General features: G+C 36.2%; 1 protein-coding gene across 3 annotated transcripts in view; it reads left to right on the top strand.

Annotated features, from left to right (window-relative positions):
• Dcr-2 (Endoribonuclease Dcr-2) overlaps positions 1–23,171 on the top strand; it is a 134,929-nt gene that overhangs the window by 68,805 nt on the left and 42,953 nt on the right. For 2 of the 3 annotated variants that reach the window (XM_069824610.1, XM_069824611.1), the window contains exons 15-18: positions 5,275–5,358; positions 12,471–12,649; positions 17,777–18,012; positions 22,121–22,350. In XM_069824610.1, coding sequence (XP_069680711.1) covers positions 5,275–5,358; positions 12,471–12,649; positions 17,777–18,012; positions 22,121–22,350 — 729 coding nt within the window. The remainder of the gene's footprint in view (positions 1–5,274; positions 5,359–12,470; positions 12,650–17,776; positions 18,013–22,120; positions 22,351–23,171) is intronic. The other variant, XM_069824612.1, reaches the window with a different exon arrangement.

Below are 23,171 nucleotides of genomic sequence, written 5' to 3'. Positions count from 1 at the left end.
GCTGCAATATCAAGTTAATAATTACAATATGACTTGTATTTTCTTCGGCCGATGTGGCATGTAAATTGTGATCTGAACGGTTAATTTAATACCAAAAGAGAAAACTGGAAATTTACTTTCGTGCTGTTTGATTACTTGTTCGTCTAATTTGTAAATGTATTTAAGCTATCACCTACTGCAGTATTACAGTATCTTAAATGTATTTAGTTTGGCAATATGAAAATCACTGACTTGATTAAACATGTAGGCCTAACCTAAAAATTTGTTTTGTTTGACCACAATCATGAAATTATTAGTGCAAACTCCTAAAACTGAATACCACTTTGAAATGTATGCTTAAGAATACTTACTCCTAATAATTGTCCTATTCTGGTTGTAATTGCTGTCTCCGTTAGCATAATTCCTTCTTCATTATCTTCTTTCTTCAACTCATTATACACGTGACAGATTTCTGAAGCGTACTCTGAATGCCACACATTTTCTTCCTTGGAGGAGTCACTGCAACACTATTTCATTTTTTTGACATAGTAATAAAAATCTAAACACGAAAGAAATTCATTAAAATTTGAAATAATATTTCTATCCATTACCCACGTGCATTATCACGCCCAAGTATATTATATTCATTCGTACTTATGTGACTATTCTTGAATTATAACCACAACGCAACACATAAAATAACTATTATGTATTAATATTAATACTAATATTAATTAATTATTAATAAGTTCGAATTTCACTATCTTCCGGTAACCGGCTGAGAAATCTAGTACAATTTTAATTTCATGGAACTCCAGTACCGTCAAATATTGTCGATATTTGCCTCAGCTGCCAACATACCGGTTACAAAATCACTACCATTTATAGTATTTGTCAGTATCGAAATTCGAAACGAAGTTGGCAAAAGAAAATTCAACCTTCAAACTAGAAAATCACCATAATCCACTAGCATTTGTAGTAATGGGGGAAAAATGGTTAGGTTTCACCCTTAGGGTATCAAGTTACCTGGTCTTCCCTATAAATATCCGATACTGTTCATCATGTTATATTTGTTTCCACAGCATTGTATAAACTTTCAGAACCTTGTGAATCGAATTTTGTGTACACACTGTATTTGTGATTTAGGACCAGAGATTTACAGAGCCTGTAGGAACCTTGAGAGTAAAGTATAGTCTAGATCAGGCACAGGTACGGTAGGGGAAGTAGGGAGGGCACACAAAGAGTGGGAGGCTTGAAAACAGGTTTGATAGAAAGAGAAGGGGAGGGGGAGACACTACGTATAGTGAGGGTCACATAAGAACAGTTCCTAAACAGCAAATATTGCCATCTTGTCAGTGTTACCAACTGTTACCAGATATCACACGATCCTACGTACTAAATGACTTATTTACTTACCGTACTTTATGTTGGAAGATTATTCTAAATAACTCAATAATTTGTAACATATCTTCGTAGGCAAACTATACGAGAAAGGAATCAACATGTCAAGTATTTTGTCTAGCAATACGAAATGCATTGGTTTGACTAAACAGTTGACTCATGAGACCTAACCTAAAAATGTATTTTGTTTGGGCACATGAAATTATTAGTACTAACTCCAAAAACTTACCTGACTATAGTCTTGAATTATAACCACAACACATAAAATAACTATTATGTATTAATATTAATACTGATATTAGTTAATTATTAGTATGTTCAAATTTCTCTAGCTTCAAATTTCTCTAACCGGCTCAGAAATCTAGTACAATTTTAATTTCATGTAACTTCAGTACCAACAAATATTATCGATATTTGTCTCAGCTGCCAACATACCAGTTACAAAATCACTACCATTTGTAGTATTTGTCAGTATCGAAATTCGAAACGAAGTTGGCAAAAGAAAATTCAACCTGCAAACTAGAAAATCACCACAATCCACTAGCATATGTAGTAATGGGGAAAAAAATGGTTAGGTTTCACCCTTAAGGTATAAAGTAAGCTGACCTGGACCAGGGGTGGCCTGTCCCTATGTGCTACAGTGCTACAGCACAGTGATAATTTTTGCTCAAATAATGTATTTGTAATACCATAGTATCTGATCTGTCATTTAACAATTAACCGTGGTCATATTCATGACGCATTATTGAGTGTTTAGTCTTTGCTCTTCGCTCTTTGGTGCCTCAGGGGGTTCGTTGTGCTACTCTGGACTTCTTATGAAAATGTAGACATTTATGCGCATGTGCTATCACTGCTCTGATTGGCTATTTTTACACGGGAAAGTGCTGTAGTCAGCTTCAGCACAACACAGCTTGGAGATTGCAAAAGTAAAGCGTAACGAAAGAATGCTTGTTTGTGGAAGAACTCAGAACTATTTACAATGTATTTGGTAATTCAAATATCGGACTGCTGCTGCCATCTACCTGTAGGCCTATGAGGCTCCTCCTGAATCAGCTAGCAAGCGACGGAAAATGGAATCCTAGAAAATTGAAGCCAAGGAAGTATGTGACCGTATAATTCAGAAAATTACTCATCGTTTCCAGTCTTTAAGCTACCTAGACGCAACAAGATTGTTAAACAGCAAAATTTTTTAGAATTTTTCGTATAATTTTCGTAAACGCGAACTTGAAGTTGCTGTCAACAGCTATACTATACTGAACAAAAGAGTGTTAAAGACACAACTTGGAGTTCTATACAGAAACCCTGACTTCCAAAATATAGATGTCTGTTTAATTGTTACAATACATAGTCTCCAACAATTTATAGGATCCATTTGTGAAGTAACGAAATTGTTAAATATTTTGGTTACAACACCAATGGCCATTGCTGAGCCAGAAAGATGTTTTTCTTGCTTGAAACGCATAAAAATGGTTTTTAAGGAACTCTATGTCCCAGGATCATCTCACTGCTCTTGCAATACTCTCAATAGAAAAGAGTATGATATCCAAGATGGAGGGGCTTAAGTGGCTTAACATTAGGGTGATTGACAAGTTCTGCAGTAGGAAGGAACGTCGTATGGACTTCATATTTCGTCACTAGGCAAGTCTCAAATTAAGATAAATACATATAAGTGAATATAAAAGCAGATATGGAGATTGTAGCATACTCATTATTTTGACCACCAGCCGCTACTGACCTGGGCTATACAAGCAGTTGTAATAACAAGAGGTGGTGGGTCATATACTGCTCATTATTGTTTTTTCTTTCTTTTTTCTTTCTCTCTGGGCGAATCACAACATTCTTGTATTAACACTTGTTTCAAACATAAATAGTGGTATATTTATGAAATGGCATATTAGTAAATATAACAGAATAACTATATGTTTGAATTATTTAAACATTTAAATTTTAATCATACCAACATAACACAGTAGAATGTTTAAACTAAACCACTGAGGAAAAATAATAATTGAATGAAATGTCTTAGCTGCTACAATACTATATACAATACTGTGAAGTGAACTTAAAACTTCTTGAAAACAATTTCTGCATATTTATTAATCAGTTGCTTTTATGAAATTAACTTTTTAATTGTAATAATGCACACGATATTAGTATTACGAAAAGCAGATTAACTGAGTTTTTATATCTAGTCCATTGGATACCATCCCATTGTGGAATCCTGGCAAACAAGAATGCGGATGCTTTAGCAAAGAAGGGCAGCACTGCTACTTACAGACCTGTTACGTATTACTCTGTGAAAAGATTTATTAAATCTACATACTTAGACTTCAACAAACAAAATTTGATAACACAATCTCAAGGGGAAAAATGAAACTCTGCATCGTAATCCACAGTTGATTCCCGATTTACCACGAAAATCGTCTGTAGCTGCATTTAGATTGGCAACAGGCCATGACTGTTTGCCCAAGAATATGCATGGAATTGGAATATATCAGTCCCTTAACTGTCCATTTTACAACTCAAATCAAGAAAGGGTTCAGAACACCTCAAAATCTGTGCTTCAGTGGCTGACGATGACAATATCTTTGAAAAATATTGGAGTGCAAGAGATCAAATGATTTTATTGTCAAATGCCTGGCATTAGAAAACAACAACAACATATCTAGTCTTCAGTTCTCGCAACAATTGTGTGGCCGGGAGGAAAAAGGTCTTAAGTAAAAATTTTATACTTTTCAGGAAAGCAGTAGAAAGATTGAAATTGGTGTCAATTATAGAGCTTTTTAATTAAGAGGTTTTTTCTGGATATTATTTGTTTATATTTCTTCTAAAATAGATAATGTTGCTCATTTAATAATTTTCTTGATTATTTCCAAAAATAGCTGCACGTAAACCCTTTTAAGACTAGAACCCAAACTGAGTAGAAGGGACCATTAAACATAAGACCTTTTTCATGTCAAAAGAAATAAGAAATGTAAATTATTAGGAATGCAAAATGGGTCTTAAACAATTATAGGGCTGTTTACCCTGGTGCTTAAAGTTTTAAAAGGAAAGGGCATCAGTATGTGATAAAATGGCTAAAATACAAGTTAGACCTTTTTAATAGGGAAGCATGGAAAGTAAACATGTGATGTTCGTAAGGAATGAAGTATTAAATATACTTAAGTCCTTATTCTGTGTGTGCTCGATACAAAAAGTACTTAGGACATTTGGTAACGCTCTATAAATCCAGTCAGGAGTCTTATTGTAGATAACTGTTTCCTCTTTCAGAATATATAAAAATCTTTTTTTTTTTCACAAAAAATTTACTTAAGACCTTTTTCCTCCTGGCCACAGAATTATAAAAATGGCGTAATGAACAGTAAGATTTGAGAATAGGAGCAAACGGTATTATGGCATGGATTAAATATAACAATAATAATAATACAAATGTTTTAAGAGAGTCTTTTTTTTTTTGACAGGAACTAACAAACAGGAACCAACAAATAAACGAACATACAAATTAACAATGTATCATTCAGGTTTTATTTATGGGGAGTGAAGTATGTATGGGAAGATCTTTGCATTGACACCTATGCTATATTGAATTGATTGGGAATGCTGAAAATATTGTTATTTCAACTTTCACATTTGTATTATCTAGAATAGGAGTTTATATTGAATAATTATTATGTATACTTTTGACATTACAATGTATTTCGAGTGAGAGTGCTGTCAGTGAGTATCAGTAAACTGTTAGAGGATTAACATGTTTGTGATGAACCAGAATGAACTGAGAGAGCGGATTTATTGAAGTTGTACAGATCCCAAGGGAGGCAAGTACACGGCATATTGTTCTGTGTGAGAAGATTTTAAAAGTGCTAGTGGCCTCCTATTTTACTGATGTTATTGTAGCCTTTGGAGATCACACAAGACGAGAAGCGGCTTCGAGCAAGTGAGGATGCCTCGAAGTACCAAAAATGTGTGAGAATCCGTGAGGTAAGAGTCAGTACAATGTAGAGAAGACAGCAAAAGATGATGCTTGCGCAGATAGAAGGTATGTGATGTGATGTGATGTGAGATGAAAGTGAAGAAGGATAACATGAAAAAGAAGGAGAAAGATGCTGTTCTGTTGTAGCATTCCCATTAAATTACATGAATGACAATAATTATATCAGATTTCGGACTTGTCTTTAGTTGTCAAGTGATTTAGAATGGTACCTGGCATACTTGTCCAATGACTTTGTATATGGGAATATGTGAGAAACACGTCTAAAGTTTTCTGTGAGGCTGCAGTTTGACAGGCTGATGGTAAATGCAGTTTATTACATTGTGTTGTGTGTTTTACAATGGGTACATAATCAATATGTCAGTGTGTACATGGAAAAAGAAATTGTGTGGCGTAACGGGAAAACTTTAGACGTAAATTCCCTGGTCGTCCAATTCTGTGTAGAAAAATAATATTTAGTGAATAGGTATAACGAACAGGTTCTGTGAATGATGTGGTGTAAATTATGTATCATGCAAGATGAGTAACACTTCCAGCTGCTACTGTGAGGAGGATGAGTGCCAAATGGATTAATATAACATAGTGCGTAAGTTTTAATCCAGCAGAGTGTCTCGAGTTAGAGGATGCAAGCAGAGGAGACCTGCTGCTGGTTGGCCGACAGAAACACAAGGATGATGATACTTTTTAAGTGTTATTGCTGGTTTATAGATGAGTTGTCTGATTCAAACGTGGTCTAGTAGCAGAAGTGAAAGTGTTGAAGTTAAAGAACATAATCCTCTGTTAAGCTTGTAACATGTAAATTATTACTCTATACTAAAGTTTAAAAAGACCCTTTGATAAGTTAAGGGGAGAGGATGGTATTTTTTGGTGAAAAATGAGTTAATTAAAAAAAAATTCTTTAAAATACTCCTTGATATGTGTGGAATGCATAGCATAACATTTTGTGGGCATTTGTGCCCTTATCAGATGTTAAATCGCCATTTTTAAACTTCCTGCATTATGGGTTTTTAAATCACTCGCCCCCTTTTATTGTTGTTTCCGGTAAATGAAATTTTCAAAAAAAAAATTTTTCTTTAAAATACTCTTTGATATATGTGGAATGCATTGCATAATATTTTGTGGGTATTTGTGCCCGTATCGGATGTTGAAACGTCATTTTTAAACTTCCTGCGCTATGGATTTTTAAGTCACACGCCACCTTTTATCGGTTTCTGGTAACTTCATTTTTTTGCTACATTGCCAGACAAAAATGGATATAATTTCTGAACTATTAAAGATACATGCATGAAATTTAGAACACACATTCTTTAGACTATTAGGAAACTTTTCTCTGTAACAGAATTATTTTGTTAATTGATTTCATTTTAAAAATACGTCCGTTTGTTTGCAAGAAAGGAAATCAGAAAATTGTTATTAAATTTTAATTGTTTATTTCACAAACGTAGGGACTAATATCACAGTTCTGTTACAGACAATTTGTAGAACATGCTTTTGCAAATACATTGCAAAAAACTGTTTGATTCTATCTTTAAATCGGTTTGGATATATCTGTTTTAGTACAATCCTGCATTGGGTATATTTTTTTCAAATCTGGGCCCCCAAATAATTTTTTTTTTTTTTCAAAATATTTATATTTGGTTGAGTTGCTACAGCTATGAGCTCTCTACATACAAAAAATTAATATTTTACACCAAATAGGAAAAAAGTTAAAAAAGATACCAATCTCTCCCCTTAAGTATTATACACTTAAGCAATAATTCAAACAGGAAATACTTATTTTTTTTTTTTTTTACTATTAACTTTACGAACACATTGTAAAGGTTTGCTTTTTACTGATTGTATTTACTGGATCAGATTTTTTTCTCAGCAGTGTTTGTAAGACTTCTGACAAATGTTAAACACTTTTATAACAATACTCTTTTGAATACAATTTTCTTGTTTGAGCATTTCTTAAGTAAAAATTTAGACCGATGTTTCAGTATGAATTGTGTTGTGTTTTGAGTGAGAATTTAGTATTTTAATAAAATAGGCTATTATATTTATACAAGAAGTTCGCTTTGTCTGTAAAGGAAAAACTCTCCATAATGAAAGAAAGCAATATGTTCCTGAGAAAAAACTAAGTTCATCTTTTGTATGTGCTCTGCCTATAAGTCACTATATCTTACTCAGGAGGAAGTGTTTTCTCAGATATATTTTGTCTTCTCTAAGCCCTGTATATTGTATTTCTGGATTAAGGTTTTGTGAATGGATTGTGGTCGTGGGATTCTTCATTAATTTGCAAATGTTGGTTGTGGTAGTAAATATGAAGTTGTGAACAAATGCATTATAATACCCACCAGTCTGATAGCATTTTAGTGTAATCAGTCAAATTACTCTGTTTAGGGTAGCCCACTTTCCTCATTGCTTGAATGATGAATGATGATGAATGAAAGGGGACGAAGGAAGAATGAATGATGTTTAAAATGGCAGGCAGGGTAAGCATCCCATGCCTCCATCGGTTCCCGACTTGCAATTCACTAACTTTAGATCGAGGTTCCCAGCTAAAAGCCATTTGCCCTCTCATCTAACAGTAGTGTATTTTCCCCTGTAAATGATTATATGAAACATGTACTCGCTGACAGTTGAATTGTGAATGAAATGAATGAAGTGAAGTTAGCACCATGCCTCGCAGATGTTAATGAGAGGTGGAGAGTCCAGTGCTCTGGTCAGTTCTGTCCTAGTCACGTTTTTGTAGTGGCGCTAGGGAGGCTCGTAACCTGTTACCAACAAAGTGGTGGGCTACTCGTTTCCGTAGAAGCCGTCTGGCTGCCTGGTTGGCTGTGGCAAGTGTCGTGTGTCGTTTCGTGGGGTTTGTGTCTGTAGTGAGTAAGGAAATAGTGAATGTCACTATTTCGTCCTGTAGTCTGTTTAGTTGCCGGTCAATGTAGGATTCTATTTTCTGCATAGCAGAACGTAGAACCCCCTCGACCAGCTGTTCCGTGGTTGTTTTGTCTGTCTGTGGATCGTCTGTAGTGGTTGTCTTGGTTGTCATAGTCTTAGCTGCATCCGCATAAGACAATTCGGGTTTGGGAAGTGTTGGTTTGAAGACGGACTGTGATGGTTTGGGTATAGGTGGCGGTATTGGTTTGTGAGTGTCTATGGGGACATGCGTGGGATCGGTGGAGGTTATGAGATTAGTCCTTGGATATTTTGGACAGCGAGCTTGGCCCGTATAATGGGTGTCGCTGTTGCACGTGGCGCAATACCTAATCTGGGATAGGCGGTTGTGGTTGCAAAGGTCGGGATTCTTGCCGCACTTAAAGCAAGTCTTGGGCTTGTCACAGTCTGTCTTTGTGTGGCCGTATTGTGCACAGTTAAGGCACGGTCGGTGGAAGATTGTCTCGTGTGATGGTTCTACTCTGTAGTATCGTCCTGCGAGTTTAATTCCTGCTAATAACTTGTCTGCTGTGGTGATGTCTTTTGTGAATATTCGAACTAAGTTGGTGGGTTTGTCAGTCTGTGCGGAGATAATTCTCGTAATGCGTGTGATACCTGGATGCATTACAGCCAGGATCTGCATTAGTTCGTCCTCAGAGATCAGCGTGTCGACATTTTTCATGACGACACTGATCTCTTTATTTCTGGTCTGTTACTATGGGTATATATTTTCCTAGACCAACACACTATTACCCTTGAACCTTACTAATGATATATATTTCCCTGGATCTACAATTTCGTTACCCTTGAATCTTACTATTGATATATGAGGGGGTCAGAAGCAAAGGTGTATAAGTGACATTTCTAAAAGCATGAGTTATGTGCATCCAAGGGAAGCTAAAACATTTAAAATTTTATTGGCAAAGGGATACAACTTTTAACCACATCACACACTAAAATTAAAATAAAAAAATTCACGGAATTTACGAAATATTAAGTACTTTCAACCACATTTTCTCACAAATAACTTAAATGCACTTATACCCCTTTGCTTCTGACTCCCTCATATATTTCCCTGGATCATTGTCCTTGAACCAAAATAAAGAATAATGCAGCTGTTAGATACCCATTTACAGCAAAATATACTCCCCCATTTAATAACAATATATATCGATAGATCCATTAATCGAATCACTACTTCCATTGGCCTTTTTTTTTTCACTGCCTGCTGGATCACATCCTATGGCTGCTTATACTGCCTGCTCAATCAAAGTTATTTTACCGCTAGGTGGCAGGCAGTCCCCACCGCTATTAACATTATCAGTATATGCAAATGTCATTACCTGCCATCTAGCGGCTGTTCGTGCATAATCGTTGATTGGGCAGGCAGTTTACGCAGTTATAGGATGCGATCCAGCAGGCAGTGTTTTTTTTATACACCTACACAAGGTGGGTCCTATAACGCATTTTTTCTCAAATCACATACTGTGTTACTGCTGTTCATGAAAGATGGCAGCTGCTGAACAAGCCTCGTGCAACATCTGTTTGCTGCAGGCAGCTTTAAGTAGCAATAGGTACATGAACACAAGTTACAGTTTCCTGGATTGCAGACACAGCACATTAATTGATATTGTTGTTTTTTTTTTTAACTTGTACAGCAGTTGTGGGCAGTATCATCACTCAAATGTACCATTAATACTTTATATTATTTCTGCTAGTGTTTGACATGATGAAATTAAACGATTTATGGAAGTTGCCAAATATGCAATATGGATGCTGTTCTGTTGTAGCATGATGACAACTTCTCTCTCTCCCTTTCTCTCTCTCTCTCTTTTTTTTTTTTTTTTTAAATTTCATAGTATAATTTGAAACATGAAAGTTGCCAACACTGTTTACGAAAATAGTGCTATTAGTAATTTTTTTAAATGCCGTTTGTTTTTCTGGGTATAGGCCAGACCAAGGAATTGGAGTCGATTTTGGTATAAGACATAGTATTTAACATTGCCACCAGAAACCTGTGTATAAAATCAATGAAGTAATTTAATCAGTGAGCCATGTTCACAAATCGGCATATTTTAACAATTTGTAAGAAAAGAGAACATCAGACTTTGACTTAGCAACCATGAATGATGTTCTCTTGTTTTAGAAATTCTAAACATGGCCCACTGATTGAGCTATATTTTCTTTGTTGTTTTTATACATAGGTTTCTTATGACATTGTCAAATCCCTATGCCCAATACCGAGAAAACACACGGTATATTGGCCTTGTTCCTGGCTTCTTTATAATAAATATATTGTCAACTGTGAATACTAATTGGGAGAGGAAAAAATTGTAGTTGAAATTCTGCAGTGCTTGGGAAAAGTGACATAAGTCAGTTTTCACAAACCTTTTTTGATAATTTATTGACAACTTACACTGGTTTATGTCGATTTGATTTTTTTCTGTATGAATTATTGTAATGGGAGGAATACCTATGTATTTTTTTTCCAAGCGAACAGATGTTCCGTAAGTTGTCAATAAATTATCAAAAAAGGTTTGTGGAAACTGACTTGTGTCACTTTTCCCAAGCACTACAGAATTGATTGTGGAATTTGCAAAATGCGGAGTACCACAACAAAAATAGAAAATGATTGTCCTTAGCAGTGACCACCCCTTGTCAGGAACGTGATATCCAGGTACTGTCTCCACCCACTTGTTCCTGTTTAAAACCACCTCCTGCTCGAATGCATCCGATGGCTGCTTATACTGCCTGTTCATTCAATGGACAAACATGCCTGTTTCCACAAATGACTTCACTGATTGTTAGGAGCTGCTATCTAGTGATAAATTTTTTTCTAGTCATTGAGTTGCTCAGTTACAAAAGGTGCTCTGTGACATAATTAAAAACAGTTTTCAATTTCAAAGGCATGTTGGGTCCGATAAGTATAATAATAAATTTCAAGTATGTATGGATTTATTACCGTCAAAATTACTTATCAATAATCAAACATTAAACCATTATATTATTACATGGAATGGTACATAATGATCGACGAACATTTTCGCCATGAATATGGCATCCTCAGGTCTCACCGAAGCAATAACACATAATGAACACTTATAATTTCTGGTTTAAATACAATCGTTAAAAATGTTTGAAAAAGTTAATACGATAGGCGGTGTAAGCATATGCAATTAAGAACTTACAAGTAAAATAAAATTTAAAACCATCAAAGTATAGAAAAAACAAAGAATGTGCTGATGGTTAAATATACAATCTTCAATTGCAGGTGGTCATAAATAACAAAATAGTAGAACATGCTATGGTATTGTATAGCTCGCTTGTTATGTTACACGTATGTTCTTAATTGCATATGCTTACACCGCCTATCATATTAACTTTTTCAAACATTTTTAACGATTGTATTTAAACCAGAAATTATCAGTGTTCATTATGTGTCATTGCTTCGATGAGACCAGAGGATGCCATATTCATGGCGAAAATATTCGTCGGTCATTATGTACCATGTCATGTAATAATAGAATGGTTTAATGTTCGATTATTGATAAGTAATTCTGACGGTAATTAATCCATACAGTTTTCAAGTTAAAATTTCAAATTAACTATTATTAGGACATTTTATGGAACTTGTAAGGTTGTGTGTGTGTGTGTGTGTGTGTGTGTGTGTGTGTGTGTGTGTGTGTGTGCGCGCGTGCGTGCGTGCGTGTGTGTGTGTGTGTTTTTTTTTTTTTCACAGTACAAATGGGTAAATATACCCGGTGGCAGTAGTAACTAATTACACTCAATAATGACAATTAATAATAAATTACAATTATAATAATAATACTAATAATAATAGTATAATAATATTAACAAGGCGCATCCTAAATTATATGAAGCAAAATCACTTAAAATAACATTTAAAATAAATCTAATTTGTTCTTAAAAACTGATAAAGACTATAGTATATTTGGTGCTGCCACCTACCATTTCATCGAAAACAGTGTTAGAATGGTCTTATGAGCAGGCAGTATAAGCAGCCATCAGATGTGTTCAAGCAGCCAGTGTTGAAAAAACAACAATCCTGAAATTCCCCAGAATGTTTCCAGAACAGTAATACAGCCAGCTGCCTGAGTTCAAATGTCTGTGCTTTGGGTTCTGTGCCGTTGTGTTATCTAATACATGCCTACTTTCACTGTTCCAGAGCTACATTGTAACCTGCGTCTGCCCAGACTTGACGCCCAGAAGCCCATTCCCGTCCAATGAATACGAATCTTTTGATGACTACTACTACAAGAAATATAAGATTTCAATCGTCAACAAACATCAGCCTTTGCTAGAGGTGAAGGCCATATCAAATAAGATCAACTGCCTACGGCCAAGGTATGCATGCATTTATTGTCCCTAATCTGTCAGTAAAGTGTTTCAACCCCACATAGTTGAGCAAGTATTTGCGATGTCAAGATCCAGCAAAGGCTATACAGTAGAAACCCGATTATCCATCACTCTATTAACTGATTGTTGGATTATCCGACTGTCTTTCTCTTGCTTCCTCATTTTTTTTTTCTACAGAAATTATATGAAATAGGTATTGCGCATTATATTAGCACGTTTTTTTTCTAGAGTGTGTTATTATAAGCATTTACTCTTACACAATATGGTCTACTGTTCGAGTTGTACTTCATAGTCCCTATAACTTTATATGAATTATTTTTCACGGGTATGAAAAGAAATCGTGTTGTGCTAAGTATCGAAAAATGTGCAAATCATGAGTGGTTTGGGAAAAGAGAAACTATGATTCATCTCACATCAGAATACGAGAGTTACAACTGTGTGCAATTTAATAAAAATTAAGAATAAAATATGTAAGCCTTCAACACTAGACCTCCACTATTCTTATCTTTCCACATAACAGCCATTGCAATGAATTTCCTTGACCTTTAAAAACTCGTTGTTGACAACCTGACTTAAATTAGTAAACTCTACCTAGTGTGTTAAATACAAAATCATGAAGAAAAATATGAAAGTGTAAGTATTATTTACTAAATTTACGAAAATCTTTTATGGTACGGATCATCCGATTTTTCAATAAACCATTCAGCCCACACCCTTGATTACCGCGGATAATAGAGGTTCTACTGTATTGTTAAAGAGTAGCAGTGGTAGCATATTAAGAAGCATGTTGCTCCTATGGTTACTTCTTTAAAGTGCTTGTTTATTGTATAGTTCATTTTTATACTTAGGCCCGTATTCACCAACGTCAGTAATATTTGCTATTATCTCAGATTTCTAAAACTCTGGTAATACCATTATCTCGGATAACGCTCAGTTCTATATTCACCACATAATATATTAACCTGGTTTTCAAAAACGGAGTTTTCGTTTCAGACTGCATTTGATAGTTAAATTTTTCATAACGACGCACGGAAAGCATAGAGGGAAACAATTGATTAACGCCATGCGCACTATAAATTCATTGTAAGAATAAACAAGTTTACGAGTGTATATAGGTTAGGTGTGCGAAAATAGTTTATCTACCGTAAGTTATGGCTAGTGTTGATCAGAAACGTAGAAAGAAACCTAATATGACTCGTTGTACACAATTATTGAAAATGGTACTGTCGTGACTACTGCCTGGCCATCTAGCCACTATGTCGCTAAATTCCATATTAGCATTACATATTGCTTGCACATTTAGCGAAAAGTAAATCTTTCTGTTTCGGAAGAGTTCCGCATTATTACCTCCAGGGGATCGTATCCTAATATGGGTACAGTCCATTGCTCCTATTACTTTTGGAAATCTGGCTATGTTGTAAAAACGCATCTGCGTTTGAAGTACAGATTGAGGTGTTTGCGGAAGATTAATATATTGGCATCGTAAAGCAGCTATGGCACTGCTGACTCTATGTACAATTCGGGAAGCTGTAGACTGACTCACACCAGCGTAATCTGCAACGCTGAGCTGGTCACCACCAGTAGCGTAAAATCTTAGTGTTAGTAGCAGCTGATTTATGGGCGATACAGCTTGATTCCTAAAATGGGAGAAAAGTAACTTCAATGTAATTTTAATTTTCTTAATTTTATGAAAAAATGTAAAGATACATAGCCAACTACGATGCCTGTCAATACGATCGTTAGTATGCATGTATATGCGCGTGTGTGTGTATTTATAGCACTAGCTTATAGGTATATAAATTGGGTAACTACAGAGAAAGGAAGCGAAAAGTTACCGCACTATGCAGAAGACGTCGGGGAACAGATTGTCCGCAACCCATTGCTCGACTCACCGGTCAGCTGTAACAGCGCGGGCGGGCCAGGCATTCAGTTTTATTACGGTAGGCCTAAAATTCCAAGTGGTGAGGATTGAGTGTGTGGACAGCGGGAAGCGTATGGAGTGTTTAGTTGACGAGTAGGTGTTTAGTGAGTGCACGTTATTACGTAGTGTTGCATTAATACACTTGTTATTGAACATTATTTGTGTTCGCTGTCAGTATGGTGACGTATAGTATTGTACAACGAATATTTCTAGTTGAGACATTTCTCCTAAAAAACAAATCTTATGACTGTTGTACTGTTCGCAAATTTCTACATCAGTTTCGTGACGCTGCAATGCCTTCGAGACAATACATAACCAAGTTATTCAGAAAATGGCGAGAAACTAATAATTTAGGCCTACCGTAATGAAACTGAATGCTCGGCCCGCACGCGCTGCTACAGCTGATCGACGTCCCCTGTAAAGTGCGGTAATTTTTGCTGCCTCTCTCTGCTATAAACAATAGGTATTGTAGAGAATTCAGCTTACCTATTTGTTGTAAATTCCAGATTATGTTCTATCATTGATAAGACTGATAAAGCTGAAGTTTTAGATAATCTAAAATGTGTTACAAAGTCTGAGTCATCGTAGTCCTCAAAGTATGTGGCGCGTTCTTTTAGCCACCTGGACGTCGTCTTTTGTACTCTTGGCCACATTCCTCATCACTGTCATTTTCCCTTTCATCAATTAAATATTCCAGTCGTCTACGAGCCATCTTGTTATTTCGATTATCTCAGTTTTTCCTACTTTATCGGCCAACATTTCTCCGGTAAAATTTTAAACCGAGATAATCCCAATTAACCGAGATAATTTTGTTGGTGAATACAAATGTAGCCATTATCTAAGTTTTTGTAGCTAAAAACCGAGATAAAATTTTTACCGACGTTGGTGAATACGGCCCTTAGTAACATTTTCTAAATTAAGAAGTTCCCTTTCCAGGAGCAGTATTACTGCTACTATTATCATCATCATCATCATCATCATCATCATCATCACCATCACCATCACCATCACCATCACCATCACTCCACCAAAAATACAGTACAGTAAAAATTTCGTATGCCACAAACAGTGGCAGCATATGAAATGTCAGATGACCGAAGGTCGAATAATCGAGATTCTACTACAGTGACATCTGTCCATAACGGAACCTGTACTAAATGGAAACCTTGCTTTAAGGGAAAAATAATTGTCTATTGCCAACTAAACAAACATTTGTACATAGAAAAGCTTCATTGTTCTAGCTGTGGTAGCAAAAGAAACTACTCTTGTACCTCTTTTGTTGTCTCTCACACACACTGTTCTCTTTCTAAAATTTGGCAACAAAGTGGTTTTCTCTACTACGTGCAATTGCTTCAAGTTGCCACCCCTGTCTCTACCTACAAGAAAACAATAGACAAATATTCGTCGTGACTCGTAACCATTTAGGGCCAAGTCTATTTTGCACATTCCACAGAATAGGGGAGGAAGAATGTATTAAAATTTTACCGCAGGAAAATGAAAGAACATACTTCTAGGAAATTCAAAGAACGAAGGAAACCAACTTTGGATTAGTTTTTTCATAAAATGGATTTCTGTATTTTTAGCTACTCATTGAACTTACAAAGAAAAATATGCTAAATAATGAAAATCCTAGCCCTATATATCAGAGATACAATACATAGTCCACACCTGTGGAGTAACGGTTAGCGCGTCTGGCCGCGAAACCAGGTGGCCCGGGTTCGAATCCCGGTCGGGACAAGTTACCTGGTTGAGGTTTTTTCCGGGGTTTTCCCTCAACCCAATACGAGCAAATGCTGGATAACTTTCGGTGCTGGACCCCAGACTCATTTCACCGGCATTATCACCTTCATTCCATTCAGACTCTAAATAACCTAGATGTTGATACAGCGTCGTAAAATAACCCAATAAAATAAAATACAATACATAGATTAAATCATATACTTAAAATTTGTGTGAAGTTATTGTGGAAGTTGTAATTTTCACCCATCTACTCCTTAAGAAACTTGGTTACTATGACTACTGACATTGTTTTCATTTGTTTCTTCTGTAGTTGAGTTTTGCTTAGTAATATCTTCTATGCATCCAACTAGTTCGATTAATTAAAATGTGTCTCAGTGAAACATACAGCAGAGTCCGTATAGGTCAGTTTCTATCTGATGCTTTTCCAATTCACTGCGGGCTAAAGCAGGGAGATGCACTATCACCTTTACTTTTTAACTTTGCTCTAGAATATGCCATTAGGAAAGTTCAGGATAACAGGCAGGGTTTGGAATTGAGCGGGTTACATCAGCTTCTTGTCTATGCGGATGACGTGAATATGTTAGGAGAAAATACACAAACGATTAGGGAAAACACGGAAATTTTACTTGAAGCAAGTAGAGCGATCGGTTTGGAAGTAAATTCCGAAAAGACAAAGTATATGATTATGTCTCGTGACCAGAATATTGTACGAAATGGAAATATAAAAATTGGAGATTTATCCTTCGAAGAGGTGGAAAAATTCAAATATCTTGGAGCAACAGTAACAAATATAAATGATACTCGGGAGGAAATTAAACGCAGAATAAATATGGGAAATGCGTGTTATTATTCGGTTGAGAAGCTCTTATCATCCAGTCTGCTGTCGAAAAATCTGAAAGTTAGAATTTATAAAACAGTTATATTACCGGTTCTTCTGTATGGTTGTGAAACTTGGACTCTCACTCTGAGAGAGGAACATAGGTTCAGGGTGTTTGAGAATAACGTGCTAAGGAAAATATTTGGGGCTAAGCGGGATGAAGTTACAGGAGAATGGAGAAAGTTACACAACACAGAACTGCACGCATTGTATTCTTCACCTGACATAATTAGGAACATTAAATCCAGACGTTTGAGATGGGCAGGGCATGTAGCACGTATGGGCGAATCCAGAAATGCATATAGAGTGTTAGTTGGGAGACCGGAGGGGAAAAAGACCTTTAGGGAGGCCGAGACGTAGATGGGAGGATAATATTAAAATGGATTTGAGGGAGGTGGGGTATGATGATAGAGACTGGATTAATCTTGCACAGGATAGGACCGCTGGCAGGCTTATGTGAGGGCGGCAATGAACCTCCGGGTTCCTTAAAAGCCATTTGTAAGTAAGTAAGTAATATCTTCTAAACTGAATGAAAAGGAAATGTAATTAGAGTGTTGTGTTTTTATCGTTGCAACAGGAGTACTAAGATAACCAGTGTTACGAGTAAGCGTAAAAGACATGAGCTGCAGGAAGACTTTGAGGAGAACCTGGTTGCAGAGCTGTGCATGCGGTTCGACTTCCCATCAGTGCTGTGGCTCAAGGCGACCTGCCTGCCCACAATCTTGCACCGCATCACACAACTACTGCTGGCCGAGGAGCTGCGGCAGACCATTGCTTCGGATACTGGAGTTGGATGCATAGAGCTGCCACCTGGTCAGTTTCAGTGTAACAAAAAGGCTTTGATCCATGGGACGATACAAATGAGAGTTCGGCCGGCACCGTGGATCGTGTCCCGGCATGGTTCAGTTGGAAAGAGCACTCAGTGCGCAGAGCTGAAAGGTCCCAGCTTCGATTCCCGGTGCCAGAACCGATTTTTCTCATATTAATAGGTATCTACATGTTGACTACTAACATAAAATAGTAGTCTTGATTATTCAATGAGAATGGCGAAACCTCATATATGAATATATGTATATATCAATGTTAACAATCTATACTAACAATAAATCTGTAGCCAAAATTTTTCTGGTAATTTTCGATTTTCCAAAAATAATTGGTGTTAACACGTGTAATTAACCATCCTGAAATCGAAAATCGCTTTTTTAAAATTCTTGTTTGTATGTCTGTCTGGATGTTTGTTAGCTTTTCACGCGATAATGTCTGAACCGATTTATATGAAAATTGAAATATAAATTAAGTTCGTTGTAACTTAGATTTTAGGCTATATGGCATTCAAAATACTTTATTTAAAAAGGAGGTTATAAGGGGGCTTGAATTAAATAAATCGAAATATCTCCCTTATTATTAATTTTTGTGAAAAATGTTGCATAACAAAAGTTTCTTTAAAAATGATTTCTGATACGTTTCATTCCAAGCAAAATTTTGATGGGACCAAATTGCACCAAAAAGGGATGTTCTCTGAACCACCAAATGATCATATTTTAATTATTTGCATGTAATAACAATTAAGAAATATGTTAAAGGAATTATCATTGCACCAAATGAGTGGTATCTGGACGAAAATGATCGCATTTTAATTATTTAAATACAATTTAAATTAAGTGACATATTAAACGATTTATCCTTCTATCAAACACGAATGTTCCCTGGATCAAACGTCCTATTTTAATTATGTAATTACTTTATATTTATTTCTAACAGGTGCAGTGAAGCGCACAGGTACAGCTAGTATTCAATAAAACTATTGTTAAATATGGTCATAAAGTCATTTAGATATGCGCCATTGACGATACAAATGAGGAGAGTTTGGCTGGCACTGTGGACCATGTCCCGGCATGGCTCATTTGGGAAGTGCGCTCACTGCGCAGAGCTGAGAGGTCCCAGGTTCGATTCCCGGTGCCAGAACGGATTTTCTCATATTAATAGGTATCAGTGATATCTGTTTCTTGAGAAGGTTTAAAGCAGTGATATCCTTGTAATGAGGTGCATTTTATTTCCCCTATCTCTCAGCTAGAATTACGTGGAGTTGTCACTGCAGTTTTGAACTTTTTGGACCACATAGTGAATTATGCTTCCTGTTACACTCTTGTCATCTCATAGAACGATCATTGCAGATGAGAAATGGCATGTGCACCATTGCTGTGTTTCTGATGATCACTGTTGCAGCATTTGTAAATTTCCCACCAAAATCTTTCATTCGTCCTGTGGTTTTTTTTAAGACATAAGCCATGTAAACTAGTAAATTAGTAGTGTTTATGTTGATGGTTATTGCAGAAGGCTCTGGAACTGTAAGATTTTTAATTTATATATTCTTGGGACATTGGGATCGATTTTTTTTTTACTATGTAAGATCAACAGCTTTATTTCTTCATCTGAAGGAAACTGCTATTAAGAATTTTTCACCTGTAAGTTGTTTTATCCTTGACAGAATTTGAACCATTAGACCACTCTGGAGGAATTCAGTCGAATGTTTTTGTTTGTTTTTGGTAGATTAGAGTAAGAGTATGATATATTTCGTGACAACATATCTTACATGTAAAGGTGGACCTCATATTTTCACGTATACAGTGCCACCATTAGCAATCATTACAAATAACACTTATTTGCAGTATACTTTATTAAAACTACTCTAATCCCACTAGCTATCTCCCTTCTTGCTGCTCAGTCCATAGTCTGTTTAATACTTATCCTACTTTGTTTTTGCTATTCATTATTTATTCACTATAGTCCCGTCGCTCTAATTTCCGGCAGCCAATCACGTTGCAGGTCGGCTACATTTAAACGTGCGTCTTATGATTCGCTGATGAAGATGTACAGACGTGGACAAATTATTAGCAAAATTGAACATTTTTATTATATATTTTTACAAAATATGATTCTTCAATTTAGACTACAGTTGACATTTTTGTGTATTTCCAAATTATTAGCAAAATTGAAGATTTGTGTTGCATATTTTTCAAAATTTAACTCCTCAATTTGGACTACATTTGATATTTTTGCATATTTACAAATTATTAGCAAAACTGAAGATTTTTATTGTATATTTTTACAAAATTCTATTCTTCAATTTGGACTACAGCTGACATTTTGGATATTTCCAAATTATTAGCAAAACTGAAGATTTTTGTTTTATAATTTTACAAAATTTGACTCTTCAATGCAGGTGACATTTTTGCTAATTTACAAATTATTAGCAAAATTGAAGATTTTTATTATATATTTTTACAAAACTTGACTCCTCAATTTAAACTACACCTGACATTTTTGCATATTTCTCTCTACTATAATGATGGAAATATCCAAAATTGTCAACTGTAGTCTAAATTGAAAAGTCAAATTTTGTAAACAAAATATCATAAAAATCGTCAATTTTGTTAATAATTTGTCCACGTCTGTAAAGCATTTCCTAAGGCTGGATAAATACTTAATATATAATCGCCCGCCATTTTGGCTCTTTCGTTGGCGTTCACAGAAAGCACACGAGGACGTTATTTGCTGCTCAATTATTTGCTGAATTACAGTGCGTTTGATTTATTATCATAGGAGCTACGACATGATAATGTTTAACGGTGTGGCAAATAGATCCCTTTTTCTGGTAGCTCAGCAACGAAAGAATAAAAATGGCGAACGATACTACCTACCTAGACTTTATAGAGCCTTCACTTCCTAAGATGTAAGCAGAGAGGAGGAGTCACGCCGGGAATAACAGCGTCACGACTATAGTTCACATATACCTTACTGTTTATACCAGTTCACTTCTATAGCCGATTCGTTATTCAGTTCACTATTTACTGTAATAACTTATGTGCACCATCATTAATTCCTACTATTCACACCTTTGTTAGTCTGATACCTTGATATTAATCTTTCCATCTACTCTTTTCTTGATATTTTACTAGTTCACTAATATTAGTCACGCATTAATTCAAAAAAAACTATTCACTAGTTTTTTTTAACCTTGTCGTTTTTTTTACCACCTTAGTAAAACAGGTCGTTATCATCACTGATCGCTTTCACTTTCACTGATCACTCCTCCCCCCCCCCCCCTTTGTAGCTTGCACTTTCTTCACTCACCAATAATAATAATAATAATAATAATAATAATAATAATAATAATAATAATAATCCGTGGTGCTACAGCCCTTGAAGGGCCTAGACCGACAAACCAGCCGGCTGCCTCAAGCCCATATGCCGAAGCAGAGGTGGACGATCATCCAACCAGAATGGAGGTATCGTGTGGTTAGCACAATGATCCCCCCCCAGCCATTATAGCTGGTATTCGCAACCGGATTTCACTACCTATTGTAGCTTCCCAAGTGCATCATGATGCTGGGTGGGCACTGGTCCCGTACACTGGCCGAAATTTCATGAGAAAATTTCTTCCCTCATGAGGAATTGAACCAGCGCGCATTCCGTAACGCGAGTCCTAGGCGGGATGCCTTAGGCCGCAACGCCACGGCGCGGGACTTCTTCACTCACTTATCTTCCTTATACTACCAAATCTCGTCTCCCTCACCATATTTTTCACCAATTTTCGTTATCCCCAAAGGCTCACTTAACTTTTGATTTAATTTCTCGAATTTTTTTTTTTTTTTTACCATCATGCTTCTAAAATCTTTAAAATCTCCAACAGACACTGCATTGGAGTCTTTTAAATTACTTATTTCAAACCCACCTTTATTACTATCACTTTCTCCCCCATTTTTACATTCCGACTCATGGATTAGCTTTCTCCCCATCACTATTTTTTTTTCTTTAGAGTAAGAGTATAGAAAAGGGAATCCGTTAAGTAGTCATCTCTTTTCATAGTAGTTAAAAACTTTCTTGCGTTGTAATGATAAGATTGATGTTCTGTCCACAGGATTGGAATGGAAGCCACTGACAGTTGATAACTATGTGGAGAAGGAGGCCATCCCAAACCCAACAGTGCACACCAGCAATCTTGTGACTGGTATCGCCGCAGTCAGCTTGTCCAGCCAATCTAATCCGCCTAATCCACCTAACTCCTTCACTGCAACGTTGTTCAATTGGGGTGATGACAAGGAACCCATTGATATAGACCGTAACATGGAGGATGTCACTCTTGTTGAGGTAATAGATGGACCAAACTTAATGATGGTTGAATAGCTGACGTGACTGAATAACAAATCTACCAAATGATAAACAGACCGATCTCAGTGACTGAATAGCACATCAACAACAGAATGATCTCATTGCGTAACAAATGTAGCAACTGATCAACAGACTGATTCCAGCGGCTGATTTAATAGCAAATCTACCAATTGATCAACAGACTGATCTCACTGACTGGTTGAATAGCAAATCTACCAGTTATCGGTCAATAGACTGATCTGATTGGCTAATGACTAACGACTAACTTATTTTCTTACTGGCTTTTAAGGAACCCGCAGGTTCATTACCGCCCTCACATAAGCCCGCCATTGGTCCTTATCCTGAGCAAGATTAATCCAGTCTCTATCATCATATCCCACCTCCCTCAAATCCATTTTAATATTATCTTTCCATCTACGTCTCGGCCTCCCCAAAGGTATTTTACCGTCCGGTCTCCCAACTAACACTATATGCATTTCTGGATTCGCCCATACGTGCTACATGCCCTGCCCATCACTATGTCAGGTGAAGAATACAATGCGTGCAGTTCTGTGTTGTGTAACTTTCTCCATTCTCCTGTAACTTCATCCCTCTTAGCCCCAAATATTTTCCTAAGCACCTTATTCTCAAACACCCTTAACCTATGTTCCTCTCTGAAAGTGAGAGTTCAAGTTTCACAACCATAAAGAACAACCTGTAATATAACTGTTTTATAAATTGTAACTTTCAGATTTTTTTTGACAGCAGACTAGATGACAAAAGCTTCTCAACCGAATAATAACAGGCATTTCCCATATTTA

This window comes from Periplaneta americana, chromosome 4 (genome assembly GCF_040183065.1).
Source record: "Periplaneta americana isolate PAMFEO1 chromosome 4, P.americana_PAMFEO1_priV1, whole genome shotgun sequence".
Lineage (NCBI taxonomy): Eukaryota > Metazoa > Arthropoda > Insecta > Blattodea > Blattidae > Periplaneta > Periplaneta americana.
The sequence above is the reverse complement of the archived record's forward strand: the minus strand, read 5'-3'. Positions and strand labels throughout refer to the sequence as shown.